This window comes from Bactrocera latifrons, unplaced genomic scaffold (genome assembly GCF_001853355.1).
Source record: "Bactrocera latifrons isolate USDA-ARS-PBARC rearing strain unplaced genomic scaffold, ASM185335v1 scaffold_541, whole genome shotgun sequence".
NCBI classification, from domain to species: Eukaryota; Metazoa; Arthropoda; class Insecta; order Diptera; family Tephritidae; genus Bactrocera; species Bactrocera latifrons.
The window spans coordinates 82,999-106,734 of NW_017537203.1; the positions used below are offsets into that span (position 1 = coordinate 82,999).

General features: G+C 32.9%; 4 protein-coding genes across 6 annotated transcripts in view; 1 reads left to right on the plus strand and 3 right to left on the minus strand.

Moving 5' to 3' along the window:
• Nucleotides 1–10,713, minus strand: part of LOC108974278 (axin) — a 46,191-nt gene extending 35,478 nt beyond the window's left edge. For both annotated transcript variants that reach the window (XM_018941991.1, XM_018941989.1), the window contains exons 1-2: nucleotides 9,881–10,713; nucleotides 8,311–8,501 (exon numbers count right to left, since the gene is read on the minus strand). The gene's annotated coding sequence lies outside the window, so the exon portion shown is untranslated. The remainder of the gene's footprint in view (nucleotides 1–8,310; nucleotides 8,502–9,880) is intronic.
• Nucleotides 10,714–12,044: 1,331 nt separating this feature from the next.
• On the minus strand, nucleotides 12,045–19,813 carry LOC108974277 (ninjurin-2). Of its 2 annotated transcripts, XM_018941987.1 has the most exons (4): nucleotides 19,607–19,813; nucleotides 15,512–15,688; nucleotides 14,406–14,646; nucleotides 12,206–12,242 (listed from the first exon to the last, which is right to left on the minus strand). In XM_018941987.1, exons 1-3 carry the CDS (start codon nucleotides 19,655–19,657, stop codon nucleotides 14,440–14,442), a joined length of 435 nt encoding a protein of 144 aa, XP_018797532.1. In that variant the 5' UTR covers nucleotides 19,658–19,813; the 3' UTR covers nucleotides 12,206–12,242; nucleotides 14,406–14,439. The 2 variants fall into 2 exon arrangements, with proteins under 2 accessions (XP_018797533.1, XP_018797532.1); XM_018941988.1 differs by lacking the exon at nucleotides 14,406–14,646 and having other exon boundaries at nucleotides 12,045–12,242.
• A 646-nt stretch (nucleotides 19,814–20,459) lies between these two features.
• On the minus strand, nucleotides 20,460–23,525 carry LOC108974279 (actin-related protein 1). The gene is made up of 7 exons (XM_018941992.1): nucleotides 23,368–23,525; nucleotides 22,469–22,533; nucleotides 22,233–22,407; nucleotides 21,991–22,142; nucleotides 21,627–21,936; nucleotides 21,331–21,567; nucleotides 20,460–21,177 (listed from the first exon to the last, which is right to left on the minus strand). The coding sequence occupies exons 1-7, from the start codon at nucleotides 23,407–23,409 to the stop codon at nucleotides 21,034–21,036; spliced, it is 1,125 nt and encodes a 374-aa protein (XP_018797537.1). The 5' UTR covers nucleotides 23,410–23,525; the 3' UTR covers nucleotides 20,460–21,033.
• LOC108974280 lies at nucleotides 22,553–23,096 on the plus strand. Its single transcript, XM_018941993.1, has one exon. The coding sequence runs from the start codon at nucleotides 22,644–22,646 to the stop codon at nucleotides 23,052–23,054; it is 411 nt and encodes a 136-aa protein (XP_018797538.1). The 5' UTR covers nucleotides 22,553–22,643; the 3' UTR covers nucleotides 23,055–23,096.
• Nucleotides 23,526–23,736: the final 211 nt, after the last annotated feature.

Sequence of the window (23,736 nt, forward strand, 5' to 3'; positions counted from 1 at the left end):
ATGCACTAGCAGAAACCTATGTGCGCCGTGTCATCGGTCGACGCTTGTCACTGATTTTTTGACAAAAAACTCCATAATCACTCGCCCTACTCACCTGATCTGGCACCCTGTGATTTTTACCTACAGTGGATCACATCGTGAGTCGGGCAAGCAAGCAACATATCTGTGTTGGCTTTTTTAAATATTTAAAACTCTTTTTTTTCTTAGCTTTTTTCCCACTACAATTTTTACTTATAACGCATTAAGTGGTTGCAACATTTAAAACCATACACATTAGTATAACGGTACTGCAAACAAAAAAAGAAAAAATGTTCTGTAAATGCGATCACATTGAAAGTCGGGCAAAACACATGCGCGAAACGGAGTGAAATATTTACCGTTAGGAACAGATAATATGATTTTTAAATTGAGCAAATTTTAGTTGAAATCAAGGTTTGAAGAAAGTAACATTTCACAACATTCGTTCTCCTGGTTTTTGAAATRTCACGTAAAATAAAGCAGTCAATGATCGAAGAGCGAAAATTGGTAATTTATCACCATTCAAAAGGTAAAACTGAACGAGAAATTGGGGTTTTAGTAAATAAAAATAAGTCGACTGTACATGATATCATAAGTAGATATAAAGACAGCGAAAGAATAGAAAATAAGCAAAGAAAAGCAGCTAAAAGAAAGTTAAGTTCGAGAGAKGAAAAGTACATTTTAAAAGAAATTCAAAAGGATCCGTTTCTCTCCGCCCTAAAACTTGCTACATCTCTCAAAGAAAATTTTGGGATTAGTGTTTGTGCGGAAACTGTAAGAAGAGTGTTACGGAAAAACAACTTAAATGGACGAGTGGCGCGAAAAAAGCCCTGGATTAGTGCAAAAAATAAAAAAGATCGGCTTAATTTTGCGCGCGAATACAAAACGAAAGACTTCTCATTTTGGAGTCAGGTAAATTGTAAATKCGCTTATGTTTGAACATTTCCTAATAAGTAAATTATATTATTTGAAGGTTMTTTTCACAGATGAGAGCAAATTTAATTTGTTCGGATCTGACGGCAGGCGTTTTGTGTGGCGTAAACCAAACGAAGAATATAAAAATAAAAACACGAAAAAGACCGTTAAGCACGGAGGAGGTTCCGTAATGGTCTGGGGATGCATGGCGGCCTCGGGCGTGGGCAAACTCCATTTTATTGAAGGAATAATGGATAAAAATATTTATTTGAATATATTGAAGGCAAATGTGAAGGAAAGTGCGCGTATGTTGGGTATTGCTGATAATTTCAAGTTTTATCATGATAATGACCCGAAGCACTCCTCGTTGTTGGTGAAGACTTGGTTGTTGCCCCAAGTTCATAAAAACTCCAGCGCAAAGCCCCGACCTTAATGTGATAGAGCATTTATGGGATGAGCTAAGTCGCAGGGTTCAAAATAGGAGGTGCACCAACAGGGATCAACTTAAMGCTGTGCTCCAAGAGGAATGGACGAAAATAACTCCAGATGTTTGTCGTAAACTGGTTGAAAGTATTCCTTATAGACTCCAAGRAGTGGAAAAGCAAAATGGATACGCAACAAAATACTAAACATCACACTTATTACGAACACAAGCCAAACGGAAGTGTGTTGCCCGACTTACAATGTGGCCATATTTTTAATGAATTTTTACATTCTTGTTTTTGAGCGTCGTTATGTTAATAAAATAGAACTAGTACTAGCTGTAAAATATTGCTTATAAATAAAATTTTAAAACCATTTCTTGTTTTTCGAAAACAGTTTACATTTCTTTAAAAAAATATCACTTCAACCAATTGCATACTTTTGCCCGACTTTGGATGTGAGCCACTGTATGTATTTGGAAAACTTCATTTGCCCATGAAAGGACACTGGTTTCAGGACGAAGCACAAGGAAACTACTTTGAATAAAAAGATATAACTTTTGAAAAATATTAATTTTTGTTATTTTTTTCAACAGTCCTGTTTCTATTGCGACAGACCTTGTATGAGAAAATTGTGTTAACACAGTGACACTAACTTTATACTTGGTATAATTCATAAAAAAACTGGATTTTAAATATAAATATTTTAAAAACTATAAGTCTCAGCAACATTATTTATATGTATATATTATATTCCTTATCTGGCGAGCTTCCTCTTTCTGCCCATACCCTATTTATACCGGAATTCGTTGTCAAACTATGACCGCCAAAGTAATCGGAATTGCCTTCTTTAGCAGCAACTTTAACTATGAASAAATTTTTAACAAAAATAACAGCAGGTAATCATACATGGTTCAATTTAAATATATGTTTTACTAATTAGTTTGAATTTTTTGTTGAAGTAGATCAAGTTATAACTGAAACTTTTGTGGAATCGTCAGAAGAGACGTGTTACTGTTTGGCGTCCAACGAAGAGATTGATGGAAAAAATATACAAAGCGGAAGTTTGGAAGTACTTCGCAAAATACTCGCCAATTTAGCCTAAGGTAACTTCAAATTAAGGATAGAAAGTGAGCAGTTAATTTAATTGTTATTTATTTAGGTCGGCATATTCTTATTTCAAACGTGCTATACAATATAAAGAACACTCGAAAAGAAAAGCGGACATTAATTCCGCATTGGTTGCCCCCGATTTTCAACCATTGAACATTATCACAAATACTGGGTTTTGGCTTTTCGTTAAAATTGTAGATTCTAGATATGCCTTACYAAGTCCCAATCATTTACGTGATATACATTTTAAAAGTCATTACATGTAAGTATTTAAGGAAAAAAATTGGAGAATATGCTGCACGATATTTCTGATGTCGCCTTGAATACGGATGGTTGGACATCAGCGGCAATTCATTTCATTAACAACCATTTCAATTTGTGCTCTGCGGATCTATCCACAAACAAATTGGAAGATGTAACCTTTCATAAAGCAAAAAATATCGCGAATTCTATAWGAAATGTTATGTTAGAGTGGGACATAACAAATAATGATGTTATGATAAAAGCGTGCGAATTATTGCGAAAAAACATTTTTTATTCATATACAATCAATTTGACCGAGAACACCATCGCGGATGGGTACATTACTCGACCCTAGTAAAAAGAAGGTTTCGAATCTGAGACTAATACACAAAAATCTGTTAATTATTTAGAGCAGGAAGTGGCATCCTTCATAGACATGGGCGTGACGGGAGAGGTAAAAACCGCAAGTTCAGATGCCATGAAAATGCTGAAGCAATATTATGAAAGAGCCAACATTAAAACCAGTGCAGATCCATTTCTTTTTTTGAAGATATAATTATAATTAAGAAGGTAAACATTCTACGATCTAATCGATTATAGTTTCTGTTTGCAGGCGATAAATTTAATGCAATAAAGGATTGTATGCCTAAATACTTGTGTATTCCAGCAACATCTGTGGAACCGGAGCGCATTTTTAGCAAGTGTGGGAGACTGATTACACACCGGCGAACGTACTTAAAATGAACAAAAAATGTTAATATGCTAATTTCCTTTAATGGAAACTATTGTGGTAAAGTTGGTAGAAAACGAAATTGTAATTCTAGCTATAATTTCWTTCTAATTCAAAATTTCGCTGGTTTTTACTTAAAAAGATATATTAGTGAAATTTTCAGAATATCTAATATAATAATAATAATTACAAATATATTTTTTATCATGTTGATTAAATTTTAAATTGACAACCAAAATTTWTAGTGACTTTTCGGTGAAGATATGAATTTTCTTTTAATCAGTTACATGCATTATTTAACTTAGTTTATGATTTCGTAAGAAAATTTCACTGCTTGCAATTAGTTTAAAAATATAAAATATATTTCTAACCATCCTCAAAAATTATTTTAAAAAAATTAAGTTGTCGTTTACTACTCTTAGAAATCGTAGGAGACTATTCCAAAACAATTGGAAAATAAGAAGTTACTTTTAACAAAGAAATATGTTGCTGCAAGTGAAAAGTTCGCAAAAGAACATTTCACTCGGTCATCTAAAAAATTAAAACAAAATTRTTAATTTTAGAGGAACAGGGTCCAATTCCAAGAATCATACGACTTAAATGTTTTAATTTTTTTTTGAGTTTGCCATCATTTAGTGAAAAAAATGTGCTAYGGTCAGTTGTGTGAAAAATTAAAATGCCTGTCATAAGAATCYCGTAGAATCTCATACAAATTACTTTTACTTACTAAAAATACCAAAAAAACGAATGGGGTACTCACAGCATCATAAAATCATAAATTTTAATACTACTTTAAAACATTTATTGTTGGATTGCATACTAAAATAAGTTTACGCAAACACAACTCTGAACTCTATGTTTTCGGATCGTTATAACTTAACTTTATGAGACTATGTGAAAAGCGAGATATATTTCTCTTGTCAAAGCATCTTCTTGACATACTGTACAAATGTAGAAATAGATAAAAAAAAAAATAACTTTTTGGAGGTATTACAGCTTGTATTCTATTCTGTTTTATAGTTTGAATGAAGACAGCTGTTATACATATTTCACTGACACTGAAATCTCAACAGGCAATGATCCCGAAATTTTATAGCATCGCTCCTCGCTTGAGTTAGTATCTAGCCACCAAAAGCCTAAAAGTATACTAATAAATAATACCAATGTTTATTTACAAGGTTATTGTGTTATAGGGTTGCCAAGTATTTTTTTTTTTTGATATAATTATATCTGTAAGCAGTCATTATTTGAGGTAAAGTCTCAATTTGTGACTACTTACTATTCACAACACAGTATCTAGTCCTTAGTCACAAAATATTGCCTTAAGTTTGTGACCTGGTAATTAACAGGTCAAAAAACTAAAAAGAACTCTTGTTAGACATTTTGAATATACTGAATGGAGATCATCATATATATTAATCGATTGTCGTTTTTTACTTGTATTTTTTAAGCATCTCACACACGAAAAAATTCAAAATAAATAAATTTTGTAAAGGTTTTGAAACAAAGTGAACAAAAAATTTTTAATTTTAATGGTAATTATGCTTTTTGACTAAAACTTACTTACTTAACTAAAATTTAATATCTGTTATCGACATAGTTATTTTTATTCAAGTGTAAGTACATCTCTAAATAATGAAATGTAATAGCTGATTGAGTCCTGTATAGAAGTTCACGCAAGTGAGGCAAGTTTTCTGATCGCCATTCACTAAGGACTAGCCAGAAACTATTCTGTTACATATGGCACACTGGTGACGTATCTTCCGTCTAACACAATATGATCAATCTGGTTGGCGGCTTTTCGATTCGAAGACAGCCAGGTAGCTTGGTTGCAGTCAAGATTTTTATATGCTAGAATCTAGTACTAGAGATAACCATATTTCAGGCCTAGGCGAAGTCGATCAGCCTCAACCCTTTTGAGTATTTTTTCTCGTGGCGTTATCATCAAACACGATTTTGAGCACTCATAGAAGGCATCTTTGGTTTCATCGTCCTACTCTTCTGCATCAACCAGCAATATACCAAAATAAATTATGTGGTACTCTCCTTATCAGTCTTGCCTGAGACGGTTCAAGTTTCTTCATTCTAACTGTTTTCGCCTAAAAGCAATAGTGTGAAGCTCGGAAAATTTTGTGTGTGAAGCAATGAAAAGTAAGCTTTGTGTATATATGAATGTATGTGGTTAGTACAGTTGGGTTCATATATATAATAAATTGATAATTTAATACTATATAAGGAAAATTAATGTATGTACATTTTTTATTTCTATCTTTGTTAGCAGTCTTTATTATATAACACAGCCAAATAACTTTTTTAATATTACAGAATCATAAAATTTCTCTTAGATAATTGTTGTTTGTTTCGTGGTGCAGTTATACTAGTTATTAACATTCTTTGGAAAAATGTCATGTCATTTTCTTGTTTCAAAAGAATGTGAAACACAGAGAAGTATTATTGATGTAGTAGAGGCTAAAAAAATTTTCGAAATGKATTCGTATTGACACTCTGTGATTAAAATAATAGTATTTACAATATTTTGTTATTAAYATAAAACACCTTTTATGAACAGTTTCGATAGAGTTTAGATTTGTCAGCTTAATGGTTATAGAAGCTCCTGGGAGTTTTAAGTTTTTTTTTAATTTTGCAACCTTTTCCGGTCTCAAATCTAAACCAGATATTAACTTAAGCATCTGCTCGACCTAGTTTTAGTTTATATATAAGTTTTGAACACAACACAACAATCAATGTTTCGTGGCTTTTATTAGCTCTTATGTGTACAATCTATTACATAGTATATGTCAACTATAAAAATGCATGTATCGTACTTTAAGCATACCGTTTTCACAAGCTTAAGTAGGCATATTTTGTGCGCATCGTAGAACGAATAAATGCGCTGTAGTGAAAAATTCTTATGAACAATGTAACTTAAGGCTTACCTAAGTTTTCCACACCATAAATAAATGAAAGAATCCTACATATGTATGTAGATATTAATATCTAAAATTTACATATTTGGAAAGAATGTTGAACAGACGGTAGACACATTCAAGACAAAATTGCTCACATCATTGCACATATAATTGAATCATATTCACTTTATAACTTTCAAAGAGAATATAGTAATAAGAATGGAATGTAAAGAAACTATTTGATTTGTTGGTAAAAAAGAGTTTTATTGTGTTAACTAGTATCTTTGAACCATTTTTAATTCGTCTATAAAATGAAATTTCAGATTCAGCAAAATTAAAATAATTTCTTATTGGTTAAAACTTGGTACAACACATAAAAAACACAATGGATTTATGTTGATGTGCTAATTAACTTTTATTCCTAAAGTAATGTATGGACTCCCTTATAAATGGATGTAAAAACTCTATTAATTCTTAGACGATTTTCTGGTATAAAAAGTTTATAGAACAAAAATGCGTTAATTTCGGTTGCATCGAAGCTATTATACCCTTCATCTTCGAAGATTGCTTCGAAGTTCCCTTGGACAATATTCCAATTTCGTGAAGATATATCATCATATACAAAAGAACTGGATTTTGATATATCAGTTTGTATGGCAGCTAAAAGCTATAGCTGTATATCTATCTCAATCATGTCTTGCTTGTTGTCTTGACAAAGGACATTTGAATGTGTTGATCGTACAGCTTGTATGGCAGCTATATCGATGATCAGTCATTCATTAGTCATCATTTAGACAGATCACGCGTGAGACGTGTCAAGCTGACATGTTCAAATCGTTCACCTTTTTTACGAAAATTCACGTTCTGTAAAGAATGTGTTTYGCTAGCTTCACTCAACTTATGATCAAAACAATCGGCCTACTAAGCGTACTATTCAGAACACCACTACCAGTCCTGAGAAGCAGCATTCATTATTGGATAATATAGGACCGAACGATCACGTCCAGGACACAATGAAAAAATATATAGGCCCTGTAGCTGAGRGAGTACACGAAGACCGTGGAGAGTCGATTCGTTCGCAGTAACTTGCAACAGCAAGAACTGTTGCCGCTCGAACTTCGCTTCGCTCTATAGCCTCTTGAAAAGTTMYAAGATAATCTTACGTTTTCGAGCCAATTTTTTTTCAACGTAAGGCCCACTTTTGTTTCAATAGGTATGTAAACAAAAAAAATCGCATTTGGGACGAAGAGCAACCTGAAGAGATTGAAAAACTGTAATTTCATCTAGAATAAACAACGATGTGGTGTGGTTTGTGGGCCGGAGGAATCATCGGTCTATATTTCTTCAAAAATAATGCCGGTGAGAACGTAACCGTCAATGACGACCGTCACCGAGGCGGTTCAGATCCTCCCAGTTGAAAAGGTTGGTCACATCCCTCAATTGTGGCAAATGTATACTTTGAATAAGCAAACATAAAAAACGCATACGCATATACCGTTATCGCGCCATGTTACCATGATACTATTTATCATATTACYATGATATAATTTCAAGTTTTGGGTCGGTCGATTCGCCACCAAGATCGTATGATATCACACCGTTAAGCTTTTTATGTGGGGATATGTAAAATCTTAATTCTATGCGAAGAATTCCCTTACAATTCAGACCTTGGAGCAAAACATCACACGCCAGTTACTAGTTGAAATGCGAATGACAATCTGAGAGATAGCCGCGTAAAATATTTGGAAGAGATAATCTAAAAAATAAATGCCAAAGAATGTTCTTTTGAATGATAATAAACATTTTTCATTAAATTTAAAGTTCCTAATTTTTTTCTTAAAAATAAATTTATAAAACTTCGAAATTAATAATTTTTTTTACATTTTAGAGGGTCTCTGGCGTTTTCTCCCTGGTGTTACAAACTTAAAATACCCTGTTCAGTTATTATAAAATCACTTACCATAAAAAGAGAAATTACAAAAACTAGTTGCATGTATCGTTATATTCAAAAGTAAACTGAATTTTAGTTTATGATGTATGTGCAAATCGTAGTATAGCTTGATATCGAGGGAGGGTTTYGTAGCAGTGTACGATAATCCAACATTTTTCCATTATGAGTTGTTGTAGATATTACATCCGTGAAAATTATTTCTGAAAAAAGAATAGAATAATGAAAATACGACTTTCTGAACAGCACTACTATGCAATCGACATTGTATTTATATATATGTACATATATTTGATTATGATCAGCTTTTCAATGTAACATAATATGTATATCGTCAGCGCCAAAAGTCTACACCTTTTTCTCATACGCTTCACTCCATATTTCAGTAAAAAAAAATCACATCATTTATAAATTATTAAATATTGTTCTTACAAAAATTAACAGCAATCCAAAAAAAAACTCTACCTACACAAAAAAACTGAATATACAAAGTCAAAACGTGCAATTACGGTAGTAGGCCGCGCATATTCATTTTATGTAAATTTTGTATGTTCAGTTATCAATACCCGTTTCTTTGTAACTACTTCGGCCTAATGTTGTAATGTAAAAATACTAATTTTTTATTTAATTGTAATTTACAAATAATTAGTGTTACCTTGTCTACATGTATTTTACAAAATAACCAAAAGAAATAATAAAAACAAATAATACCCCAATGATAGAATATAAATAACAAATTATTAGTTTTTCGCATATGATAATTTTTTGCGTTGGCAGACTTCGGCCGTGCCCTCGTCGGGGCAACATAGGGGCCTCTCCGGCTCTTCCGATTAGAAATCTCTTTTGCGTTGGCGGCCTTCGACTGCGCATAAAAAAATAACCCTGGTCGGATCAACAACTGGGCGTACTCAGTTCTTTCGCAGCTCAAAAAGAATAGCCCTGGTCGGGCAAGACCGGGATTATCAAGATAAAGGAAATTCTGAAAAAGTGTTCGTTATTCATCACACGATAATGAATTTTGTATTGATGATATAATCTTTATTTTTAATTAGATTTTATTCGTTTACAAAGTATGATAATCCTTATTTTTTGCTTGCTTTTCTTATTGTATGAATAAATGACTTTCAAGGAATGTTAAATATGGAATTGAAGTGATTTTTGCACTTTTTAATACAAAACAAATGTGTTGAACCGAATTAGTAAAGTGTTAGTGAATATAAAAATTAAAAATATATGAATAAAATTCATTATAAATCAAAGGAATAAGCACTTTGAATTTTTGAACTTTAAATGCAAAAATCCATAAGTGGGAGGCAACTATATGAATATGTACATATTTTTTAATCTGGAGAACCTCCTCATACCCGTCCTAACATCGAAATCGGGGGATGTTATTCTAAAACCCGGGTAGATTCCCTCATAATCATTTTAACACCAAGATCGGCCCATGCCATTCTAAAATTTATCCTTTCAGATCAATGTCTTAAAAAGTGAACGACTATTTGGCATATATACAGACAGCTGATCATATTGTATATAAATGCATCCTTATTAATTTGATGTGTTTAAATGTGAAACTTACTTTTACGTATTTTTTAATATTATCCGCTCTTTCAATTTTTTGAAAAATCCAGTAGCAAGAGGGATAGGTAGGTGCGGACGGGTGTAAATATTTACTTATTTGTTTGCTTCAGGTTTTGTATCATATTAATTAACGTACAATTTTTGATATTGCGCTCATATAACAAAAAACAGGATATGAACAAGCGAAGATTATAACAGGGATATTCTTAACAAAAGATTAAAACTACCATAATATTATTAGGCACAAATTAGCAAGCCGCACAAATACCCTTGTTAATTTTGGACAATTTCAAATCTATGAAAACATTGGATTGAAAAGTCTTAAGCGACTGCTGTTTAACAAGCTGCAAAATTCCAAACAGTGATATCAACTGTAATCAGCAATGTTTTGTAAAATAACACATTTCCGAATCCACCCTTGCTCCCCGTTCATCAAAAAAAGTTATTAATAACATGCAGCGCACTTGATTCCTTGGAAACATTATATGACCACTTAGTTAACAAACATAACACTATGATTCAATTAAGTAATTTTTCGGTAACAAGTTCAAAATTGTTAATTTATTTATTCTGTATTMTAAGCTTCAAGGAATTTCCTTCAGCAGGGTCTGTTGTTCATTTGCTTTGGAGTTCCCCTTGCTGTTAATCTACACTACGTAAATTTTGGACGTTTTAATTGATATGATATTGGACTGATTACTTCAAAGGGATCGGAATCTCAAATTTTAAATTTCAATAACTTTTTTGCTATTTTCACTAAATTGTCTGATATGCACCAACGCGATTTTTCGATTCTTGCACCCACTTTCTTTTCTCTTCTTTACTTCTGTCGTGACTTGTGAGGTTAAGACAATTCATTGCAGTTCATTATGATACAGTGTTGCAATAGTATTTAGTGTTACCATATGTACAACTTCAACGAAAACTGCAAAAGCACAAATGTTTAGTTTCTTTTTGTAACCCATTATATTGCTAAAAAATATATAATAAGGCAACGAAAAAGGAATTCTTTATCCTTGTGGTCAAAAAAAAATAGTCAATACAAAAATATTTTATTTATAAAAAGGCTTTTTAATTTGTTCAAGGATTCTAATATATTCGAATTTTTATTTGATATTAATTTAAAGGTAATAATTTGCACCCTTTTACCAAAGACAATATGAATATTCTTTAGTACTATTTATTATGTTTCATATAAAAATAAAAATAAGGTTTCAGTTTGTAATAAACATGTTTGATTTAATATGGGAAAACATTTTTTAGGACAAGTTAAAAATTAAAAAAATCTGTTGTCGAGTTGAGTCCAAACACTCCTTCCTTTATCCTTTTTCCTTGTGAGAATAATAAAAGGGTTCGATGTCCAATGCTCTTTTATCTTTGGATGATGATTAATCTTTTCTAATTGCATGACGACTACCCTCTTAACTGAAGCATTAACTATCAGTTCTTTTTTATATTGACAATATTTGCTACTGTGGTGCTTGAGAGTTTCCAATAGAACATTCATAAAGTTTTCTTGTGAAATTCAACTTATTGAAGTTATGAATATTAGCGACCGATATTTGATAGGATATGTCAACATTACCAACAAAATAATAGTCAGAAACTCGTCCTTCAAGAAAAATATCTACATAAGTGATAAAAATGTATATGTATGTATGTATATATATATATATATATATTTCCTGTTTGGACAAGAAGCATAATAACAATTTTTCAAAGATTCCATCCCATAGCTACATATGTATGTACATAAATATAATATATTACTACTTCTTTCTTTTTGGCATCATATTTGATTAGCTTAGTCGAAATTTTATTGACTGCAGTAGTTTGATTACCCTGCAGTGTAATTGATTTTCGAATTTGTTGTTTTTTGTTTTTCTTATGATTTTTACTATTCTTATAATTTTGTGTTGTTTACAATCTATTCTTAATCAGTTACGAATCAAAACAACCACGTCCATTGGTTGAAATCTTTGAAAAATTTATCTTTGAATCATGAAAACCAAATAAGACAGCTGATTTGGATCCAGTAACGAATAAAAATCGGGTCAAAAATTATGAACAAGATTTTCGTATTAGAAGTATAACTTTATAGATTTGAGTAAAACTWATAATAAATGAACTACCAATTAAATTTATCAATGCACAATGAACTATTATTTTAATTTGTCAATTGTTTCGACCGTGGGAATCGCGGTATCAAGACCAAAACTCATTTTTATGATATCGCAGAAAACCGATACGAAAATTACTCCATTCAAAATATGATTTAGTGTCTCTACAAGCGCGCGTTGATATTTATATTTGTGTATCCCAATAACTGACAAAACAACCAGTAAACTCCCAGCAATTACCTATACAAAGAAATAGAACAAAAACAAAGTTAAACCAATATTTTCAATGGTCTGTCTCTTATACACATCTAGATGTGTATAAACTCCCAGCAATTACCTATACAAAGAAATAGAACAAAAACAAAGTTAAACCAATATTTTCAATGGCATTTATTGGTATACATATGTATATACATATAAGATTAAATATATTGTTGTTTGCTTAATCTAGTTGGTGCGAAATATAATATTTTATAAATCCTACAACCCCAAAATCAAATAAAAAAAAGTACTGATTCATTAGAATCAACTAAAATTCCAAAGCTTGATTTCAATTATTTGAAGTCTGTTGACACTTTTTACCTCTTTATTTTCAATTCTTTTACCAAAATTCTGGCTTTAATTTTTTGATTAAATATTACGTTTATATATTTTATATATGTATTTGTGTACAAATTAATAACTTATTCTTTGCAATGGTTACATTATAATATACTTATATGGGGCTCAATAAACAATTGTATTATATTATAGCGTATTTATTTTCTATAAAAAAAAAAAATATTTTGTTTTGTACGACTTACGTCGGCGACAAGAAATTTTCACAATTCTAGGATGGACCAATTAAAGGAAGTAGGATTTCATTTTAAAATCTCATTCAGGGTATATTAATTGTATATGGTAATTTTACCGAAACSGAATATTCCCGTGGTAAGGCATGCCTGTAGTAAAAGGCGACTAAAATCCCGCATGAACTGTGTCTGTCATTCTGGGCTTGCCTTGAATTGTCAGCATAGTCCATGTCAGATATAGTGCTATAGTATTCATCGTAAAAAATCTTTATGGTACACTGTATTTGTTCCTGGTATTTGACCGTGTTTTCGAGTAGGGATGGATTTACGAGACACCTTGTCATCATACAATTGAGTTCTTTAGAATTCTTAGAAATTCTTGGGGGCTCAACTGGCAGTAGCGAAAGCTACAAGTCACACCAAAGACTAAAACATGGTACCACGGGGAGCAGTTAGCCCTTGGAGGTAACTCCAATCTGTCATTGGATTTTTAGCCCTTTGTGGAGATTCGTGGTGGCTGTGGTTTGAACCTAAATGCAGGAAGGGCATTTAGTCCGGTGTGGAGTCGCACTGCGGCCGGGTGCCRGACCCAGAGTACGGCAGGGGTTTTAGATGGGCCTCGTACCCGACYAAGGTGGCTAGGGTATTTTACGTCCACCCAAACATATTGGAACCAAAGTATTAGTGTATGTGGCGGCACTCATGCTTTGGTTCTCCAGAGTATCGTGCAAGTGCATGCACTCGTGCTTTGGGACGCTGATCAACGCATTGTTTTGATCTATGTGCTTCTAGCAATAGAAAGCACCGTGGGGTTAGGCCTTCGCAGGCAGGAACTCACGTTAAACCACAACAGACTCTGTCCGTGGTTGGTAGGTTAAAACTTAAACATTGAGCGCATTTCTTCAGACATCTCACTGGACTGGAGGAAAAGCAAATTAAACGCCTTAGCAAATTTGTATTGACTTCTAACCGTTTTGCTAATTTATAGCTCGAACACAGCAGTTGTTCTCTTCTATGGCCTCACAAAGGATTACCATGTGCGGTCTTTGATCAGCCATTTAACCTAACCTAACCAAAGCATATTGAACTTCACCAAAAAAAAAAAAAAATATTAATAAACATAAACAATAAATCAAGGCTAACTTCGTGATAAAAAAAAACAAATTCGAAGTTATTTCTACATGAGTGATGATACATTATTTTGTTTAATGAAATCAAGCACTTGATGATACTTTTTGATCGCAGAAGCTTAAAGGTGGTGAGACGTATGTGTAATAGGATGTGGTGAATTGCAATCAATAAAAAACTAAATTTTGAATTTTTTGATGATACGTTATTTTGCATTTTAGGTGACGTTATGATCTTTATAACCCGATCATTCACTTCTTCTCCTCTTATAAGCAATATCAAATTATGCCTATTTTCGATATTTTTAAAATTTAACGCCTCACCCAACTCCTTACAGTTATACTTTCATTTACTTCATTATTAGATTTTTACAGAATCTCTATTTTATATCCGTATATTTATTTATTAATCAAACTAAACTTGCTTCAAAGCAGAGCTTTTATATAACATATTTGCGTTCAAAACTAAATTAATTTTTACTTACACGGGCAGGTCTCTATTGAATATGCTGRTGGATTTTATGGTAAATTATTAGCCTGCTGTTCTAAGAGTGTGAGAGGTTGGGAAGAGTATTCGATGCCAAATCCTGATATTATAATATTTATTACAGAAATGACAAATATAATAACGAGAATAATATCATTTATGATCACAGCGGCCGCTTGATCCTTTTGGCGATTGATATTTAGACTACCAATAACAACAAAAAGTATTCCAACCAAGAGCTGTGAAAAATATAATTTGAAACTTAATTATTCAAATTGCAGGCATTCTTCAATATAATTTAAATACTTCCGTATACAAATGTATATATTCTATACATTATACATCGGCATAAATATGTATATATGTATGTCAGCCGATAGCCTCTGATCTAGCGCTGTGTACTTTAGTTTATATAATAATTTGTTTATTATGTAAGCTTTAATAAAATAAAAAAAAATATGTATGTATATTATGTACTAAATAACCATGAAACAAAGGGAAAACAACTATCATTAATCCCATACTTCTAAGAATTCTCGAATAATAGAATAGCCAACATTATAATATTCTATTCTTACTCTTGATAAATTCTTAGTTTGAAATAATCTGCAATCGTACTTTTTTTAACAGTTAACATTTTCATACAACTTTATGGTATTATGATACCATAATTTATTACATATAACTTTTTAAAGCAAGAAACAAGTGCTCTCCAGAATTATGTTTTGCAAACCATTACATTCATAGAGTCCGCTCATTAGCACACTTATCAATATTTTATACATAAGTTTACGAGCATACTAAATCATTATTCTTATTATTTGTGTTCTTCTACTTGGCCTCCGATGAGAAGTGGCAGACGCGTGTCAAAAGCCGAAATGAACAAATTTATGGTAGCAGTAAAAAAGGCGAACCCTGTGCGAATATGATTTATAACATTTGCTGACTGATAATATTCAGGCTTATGCATTCTACAATCTCGCATTAGACTCAAGCTAAGGCTTAAGACTCCGGATAAAACCTGTACTTGGTATGTCATTAAATGAGTAGTTTGTCAAAGAAGGATAATTAGTAAGAACGAATTTMATATAGATATTTATTTACCTGTAATATTATTGAAAGGCTTATCATTATCAGCATTAGTTTATAAAACTGATGTTGGTCCCCAACTTGAAGTATATATTTCAATTGTGAGGCATTGGCGGTGAGAAGGGCGATATCCAGCATACCTTGAGCAATTGTTTTCTTAGTCGCATACCGGTTAGCATCCATGGCTTTCATCTGTAGAAAAATCAATCTTATAAAAAGAAATGGATAAGTTAATTGTAAATATTAGGTAAATTTTCAGTAATGTGATTTCATTTTGGCCGTATCATAATTTCAGTAATGTGATTTCATTTTGGCCGTATCATAATTCCGTTTACATTTGAATCGGAATCTACCTGAGTACCAGTAACCGGTCGCCTTACAGTTCCAACTTAGCTAGACCGAGCTATGTTCATGGCACTCAATAAAATTAAAGTTGTCAGTACAACCAAGCATCTGTTCATTGTATGATCCTTCAGTTTAACCACACCGAAATGAGTTCCTATCTATAAATCATCTATGTAGTATACATACATATATACAGTAAAGGACCATGGCAACCAAACCTCAATATGGGCAATAAGGCGTTTACAATATTAACTAATAATTACATACGGGGCGGAGTCCCGGGCCTCCATAGCGTCGCTGGTTTCGATAGTAACCCAATTATATAAGCTTCAGCGCCTGGCATGTGTATGCATTTACCCTCGGTAACAAGAGTGAGTGGAACGACCCCACTCTTGAGCAACTGCTAAGGGATAGCGTATTGAAGTGGTACACCGAAGGCTCGAAAACGTCGGAGAGGAATCAGTGCAGGTATCGCAGGTCCACGTACGAAGCTCTCCATACCGATGGGAAGCTTTCCGAGCATTTTTCAGGTCGAAGTCTTGGCCATAAGTCGGTGTATAGAGATAAACCTCCACCGCAACTRTCGCAATGAGCGAATAGCTATGCTTAGCGATAGTCAAGTGGCACTAAAAGCGATCTCATCTTACGAGATCAAATCGCTACTAGTGCAAGAGTGTAGAGAACGGCTGAACAACCTAGCTGAAAAGAACCAGGTGCACCTGTCTGGGTGCCTGGTCACAGGGGTATAGCCGGCARCGAACTGGCTGACGAGCGTTCCCGCTCTGCAGCCTCAACCAATATGGTTGGGCCCGAACCCTTCACTGGAGTGGGTCCYCATACTGTGAAGGAACTGCTCCGCAAGGAAGAAAGAGTGWGCAGGGAAAGGCATAGGCAGCGAGTGCATGGTATGCGACACGCCAAGCTGCTAGTTGGGGGTATAACCAGAAGAGGTTCAAATCGATAATAAACCTCCCAAGGGACAAACTTAGGCTTCTGGTCGCATTTTACACCGACCACTGCAAGTTGAAAAGGCATTTATCTAACATGGGCCTATCATCTTGCGCCAACTGTCGGTTTTGCGACAGGGAGCCTGAAACCCCGGAGCACCCGCTCAAATGACCAACGTTGCAGTGCTGGGTGTTTGAAAATAGTTAAAATCTTTTTAAATTAATGCCCCTATTGCGGKTTTCAACCCGACTTGGTCGAGTTGAAGTTAATTAAATTCAACTTCAGATCAACCAAACTCTTTTTCGGTATTGCGAACTTCAACTAAGTTCAGTTGAAGTATGATTGGCGTTGCCAACCTAAGAAAGGGAAATTTGACAGATAGTGAAACAGCTAAAATTTTTTAAACGACATATTGAAACAATTGAAGTGAATAAACATTAACATAAATAAAAAATGGATATAAGTGTTGATCTACATATATTACAATGACGAAAATATTGGGGGCAAAATTGATGTGCTACGTATACGGGAAAGCCTTCGTGATCGTTCAAATCCATTGGAGCTTCTAAATGCAAAGTAAGCCATAGTTTTTTCACAATTGAGTGGCTTTTTAATAATATTTGTTGCAGATTCATAAGTTATTTTCGATTAAATAAAGAAGCATTTTGTTTTTTACTGAATGAGATGATTTTGAATTTATTGTTTCCAAATTGTGGCTTTCCTCTTCCTACTTCTGGAAACTTCTCCATTAACTCCACCAATTTTTCAAATTGCTTCTTTGTTGTAACTTTATTTTTTCTAAAAATTTATAAAAAATATGAATTAAAATTAATTTAACATTAATTAAAATAGTTATTTGACCGGTTCTCCATTTTTCTTTAATATTTTTTTGTAGTTTACTGCACGAATGTTGAATTTCAACTGCTCTTAAGCTCTTAAGCAGTTGAAATTTATTTATATACTAGTCGATCATACTTCAACCGCAATTTTTTTTTTGGCGGATTGAGTTGAAGTTGGCAATACAGAATTTTTACACTTCGACTGAATTGCAGTTTGGTTGAAAACCGCAATAGGGGCATAAAATATGCTSCAATCCATTGTAGTAATGAAAATTACAAAATTAAATAAAAAATTATTTACGTCAATATGTGGTCCGTAAGAGAAAGAGGATCTAAACGATTCTAACCTGCTTTTTTATTTCAGACACCTGTTATTTCGTAGTAGTAGCTTTAAAAAATCAGGTCTGGATCGTTTAGAGGGTCATTTATTTATTTATATCTTTTGAGAAAATTCACAATAGTTTTTTTTATATTTTTTATACTATCAGAATTAGAGAGAAAGCGAAAGCTGTGAGATTTTTCGATTGAAAATCAAGGTTAAGTTCTGATATTGAGTCAAAGTAAGGAAAAATAATATATTTTTTTAATCAAAACCAGTGTACTAGTYTACCACCAAATTTGTGAAAGATAAATTTTTATAAAAGATAAAACTAAAAATGCATAAACTTGGTTACTTAAATTTCACACATAYATACATTTTCACACATGTGTGAAAAATTTGTTAATACAGAATTAACTTGTTTCTAGAGCATTCTTTGTTTTGCCGAAAATCGTTTTTAACACTTGAACATTCCAGGCGAAGCCAGGTCCTTCTCCACCTGGTCTTTGCTCAACGGAGTGGATTTCTTCCTCTTTCTCTGCTTCACCCGGCGAGTACTGCGTCGAATACTTTCAGAGCTGGAGTGTTTTCTTCCATTCGGACGACATGACGTAGACAGCGTAGCCGCAGTCTTTTAATTCGCTAAACTTTGACAATGTCGTTATATATCTCATATAGCTCATCGTTCCATCGAATCCGATATTCGCCGTGGCCAACGCACAAAGGGCCGTCAATCTTTCGCAGAACTTTTTTCTCGAAAACTCTCAACGTCAACTCATCAGTTGTTGCCATAGTCCAAGCCTCTGCACCATATAGCAGGATGGGAATAATGAGTGACTTATAGAATTTTGTTTTTGTCCATCGAAAGAGGACTTTACTTCTCAATTGCCTGCTTGTTTGTTTGATGAGAGGAGATATTTCGTCTTGCCCTCATTCACCACCAGACCCATTTGCTTCGCTGACTTTTCCATTCTGAAGAAAGCAGAACTAACGCCGCTGTTGTTGAGGCCAATGATATCAATATCATTTGCGTTCGCCAGCAGCTGTACGCTCTTATAGAAGATGATGTTGTATGCTTATACATGTATTCTATAAACATATATATGTACATATATTTATTAGCGTGAAAATCATAGTCGATTTAGCCATATTCGTCCGAATATATGTATGTATTTGCATTTAGCTGTCATACAATTTGGCTGAAGTTTTTTTATTTGACAAATTATTTTCACGAATATTAAAATTGTTATATCTGTCATTCAAACAGACCGATTAAAATAAAGATTTTTCTTAATTCAAGAACATAATAAGTAAGTATATAATATACGCATAATGTCAAACTTGTCTTCAGCGTCAATTTTCTTTTCTTAATTAAAATATATAAAAAGGAAGATAAAATAGGAAAGATGAAAGGAAAAATAATAACGAAATCTGATTTCAAGAAGGACGTGGTTTCGCTTGGAATCTGCAATTGGCGCCACCTTGCCGAAAAAAGAAACGACTGGTGTGCTGTTGTTAACTCGTCTATAACCGCGTAAGCGGTTCCTACGCCAGTAAAGAAGAGGAAGAAGTTACTAGTTTTTCTCATACTGTAAATAATATGTGCATGTGTATTTATAAACATCTAAATATATTAAATTTTTTTTTTCTTATACTTACCTCCGATTCATTACTAAAGGCATTAGCCATACTTGTTGCAATCTGCGCCATTTCGAATGATGATTTTAGAGATAACGTATTTATAACTCTGTATTTAATAATTCGCCGTATACATATGTATGTCGAAATTAAAAATTAGCGGTGTTTTGTTGCAACAGTACTTGTTTTTTTATACACGTTGGACACACCAACATAAATATAAAATTTAATTTAATATAAATATAAAAATAATATAAAAAGTACAAAATGAAAGTAGTAAATATTCAGCAAATATGAGTGTATGTACATATACATATGTATATATGTCGCATAGAAACGGTTTCAACGACGTTGTATACATATGTACATATATAAAAAAATTGATACCGCGTCTATAAAAAAAATATAGTATGTCTGTATACATGTATATGAACACAAAAGCTAGTAACAATTATTGCAGTGAATGCACTTTAAATTTATTTTATTAAACTGATAATTTCATTCTATTCAGTGATCCAATATGTATTTGCSGATGGATACGCGAATCAACTTTTGCTGCTATAGTAACACCAAGCGGTAAACACTGTAATGCTTTAACTTACGCAACTTAACGATTATACAACTTATATTCGACTGGATAGCGCAATAATTTAAATTGTGAGAGACAACACCGTTTTGTCATGACCTTGCGTACAATGCACAMTACATAGCATAATATAAAGAGAATAGCGTAGTTTAATACCAAATTATTGAAGCGTGAATCACCTTGTTTGTACCCATTAATTACATTATACATTACATTACAAATAYTAACTGCCACTTACATCCTTGGTACCCTGTGAATTACCAATTCTCTATCGTGACAGAAATTTCMGTAAAGGTTTTAGAAAATATTTATTATAACAATTTAAGTTGTGTTGAGGATGGTGTTGGAAGCACCGGCCTATCGAGTGACAGTCTGAGACTATGCTGCCCAAATTTAGGCATTAGAAAATTACAATTAATATTCATTAAATCGTTTCAACTTACAACTTAATCTATACCTATTTTGGATATAATCTTTAAACTGAYGAATAAAACGTAAATATGTATAATTCCTCATATATTACAAAGCAGTTTATTGAACTCAAAATAGTTGAGTATTATTAGGAAGGAATCCTACTAAAGCATTCAATAGAATTAATTTTTAAAACCGATTTCATATTTGATTTATAACTTTTGTAAGCTCTTTCGTGTAATAAAATTAACCGATGGTAATAAATTATGTATTATTTGCAAGGTATTATTTTTAAATTATGTTAAATATTTAATTTTCACAGAACATGTTCAGATGGTTTTCCCTTTCTTTTTAACTCTGCAGTGACGCGACACTATGATTTGCATTCAGTTTTCGAATTCAAAACACTGACTTATAGTTATAAGTAYACACACTATATTTAGTTATTTATTTAAAATGTCTTTCTATGTACGGCTCGCTGTCCTTCTTCTTCATACTCTCGTTTCGATATCCACATTTTCTTAAATGTATCTAGCGATGCTAAAATGGAGCCCCCCATCCATGTGGAATACAGACGTTCTTGAGGTGCCGCTATCTGCGTAGTAAGAATAACGATAGCAAATTATAATACTTTACGAAAGACATAATTTCAAATAAGTAAAATACGGGTCATATAATCAAACGTCACATACTACTGTAGAACTTAAACGTAAAATGAATACTAGAAAATATTTTCGATTTGACTCACTCTAATTTTTAGATCTTTTGCTGAGTGTTTTCTTAATTCAGACAATAGGCGATCACCAAAGCCTTTAAATAGTGTTGAACCTCCGGATAATACAATATTTTGATACAACATTTTTCTAAGGTCCATGTCAGATTTCTCAATAGCATACATGAGTACATCGTGAATGCCCTCACATTCTTCACCAAGTAAGTCTGGTCGAAAGAGCACTTCCGGTGCCCTAAACCTTGCTTGACCAACCTAAATTAGAAAACAAAAACATTTGTATGATATATTTTCCATTTCGATATGTTACTGACTTCCAAAGTCTTGCCATCAGGCAATATATAAGAAATTTTTTCAGTTTCTCCACTCTCCTCTTTTTGGGGATTAGTCGCCAGATAACAAAGTTTTTCCTTAATTGATCGCACAATTTCGAATTCTGCGGTAGTTCGGAAATTAAAACCTTCTTTTCTAATAAGAGTCTTAAGATAACGTGTAACATCTCGTCCAGCAATATCAACACGCATAATACTATGAGGCATCGCAAATCCTTCGTAAATAGGAACCGCATGAGTAACACCATCACCTGARTCAAGCACAACTCCCGTTACACGACCTGTAGCGTAACTTCATACAAACCGAATCATTTTACATTCAAGCTTACTATAAAAAGCTACTTACAGACTGAGGACAGCTTGCATTGATACAAAAAGCGCGGGTACGTTTATTCCTTCAAAAAAAAATTCAGCTGCTTTTTCACGATTTTTCCTGGGGTTTAATGGTGCTTCCGTTAATAAAACGGGGTGATCTTCAGGAAATGTGGTTAATTGTTCCTATTTTTTAATGCAGAGCAGAACAAATTGGTYAAATGTTTTTGTTAGATGTAAGTGTTCTTAGTTTGACATAAATGTGCATCATTTTACCTTACTATAAATGTAATTCCAAATTCGTTCCATGTCGTTCCAATCAGTAACTATACCATGTTCCATTGGGTATCTTATACTTAGTAAGCCTCGATGCTCTTCTGCTTTGGGCCCAACGAAAATCTTTCCTTCAAGAGCGCCAGCCATGACCCGAACATGCTTTGGCCGTCCAATACTATGTTATATATTAAATAAATCTATTCGTTTTTCAATATTAGTATAAATGATTGACTTACTAGTTTGGAAACCGACACTTTGGAATGTGCTCCCCAGCAAAACCAGCTTTTATAACCCCGGAACCCTTTGAGAAAAATGACAATTGTATATTATAAGTGCACAAATTTTATCTATAGATTTAAATTTTAAAAATTCAAATTATTCAATAACAATTAAMAAAAACATATATATAAAATGAAAACTATTATCGCTCCAGAAGTTGATATGCTGATTGTTTCACGCAGTTCCAGAAATTCCAGAAAATCTATCATGAATTTTGCACCTAAAATTGGGCTAACTATGGTTAACTATGCCAAATTAGATGACATTGATAATTTCTACCTTGATTGCCAAGAATTTAGAGACTACTACCGTGATCCATATAATAAGATTTCTAGACTGGAAGCATTTAAGAAACATTATGGAAAATGTGGACGAAGAGAAATTGATAAAAACACGGTTGCTTTAAGTTTGCCGCCAACGTGGGTCCGTGAGAAACAACCTGTAGTATATCCCTTAAAATATGACAGGAAGTTAGGATTGGATGACGGCATAATATTAGGTGGGCAATACGACCGCACATCTTGTATCAAATATAAACGTTGAAAAATAAAGATAATAAATAAACCAGGTATGAAACATGCTTAATTTTTGAGCATAAATAAATTAATATTGGAAATCAGAATTTAATATTTAGAAATGTAAAGGTATAATCGATAATATGTATATGCGAAGGTTTAGTCATCACTTTTTCTATATATGTATACCATCCTTATGAAGCAGTTGAAGTTTATAAGAGAGGCACGGGAACTGCGGCTTCATAGTTTTGCATAAAACGACGAGTGATGTCACTGGATGCCACACACCCAGTCTTTATGCCAAATTTGTTAGTAAGCGAATTAAGTTATAGCACACTTACATTGTCAATGACAACAGGTTGGTTGACCACTAAAGGTTCCATATTATGCAAATATTTTTATAAGATATTTATACTTGCTAACACCAATAACTTTTTGCAATTCTAACTTATATTTAAGATTTCCGATTTTAGGCCATATGATGACACGGCAAAAGCAACCAAGTTCATGTATTAGTGCTGCCATATAAATTTATTCAAATGAGACAGTTATTTATCAATCTATTAGGGTGATGTATTAAAACAAGGCTTGTTTTTTCGATGAAGTGTATCTGATCGATCTGTCCCAGGCAATCGGKTATAAAATATTTCGGGTAAATTTTAGAATAGCATCCCCGGATGTCGTGGTTAAAATGGGTTTGTACGGATAGA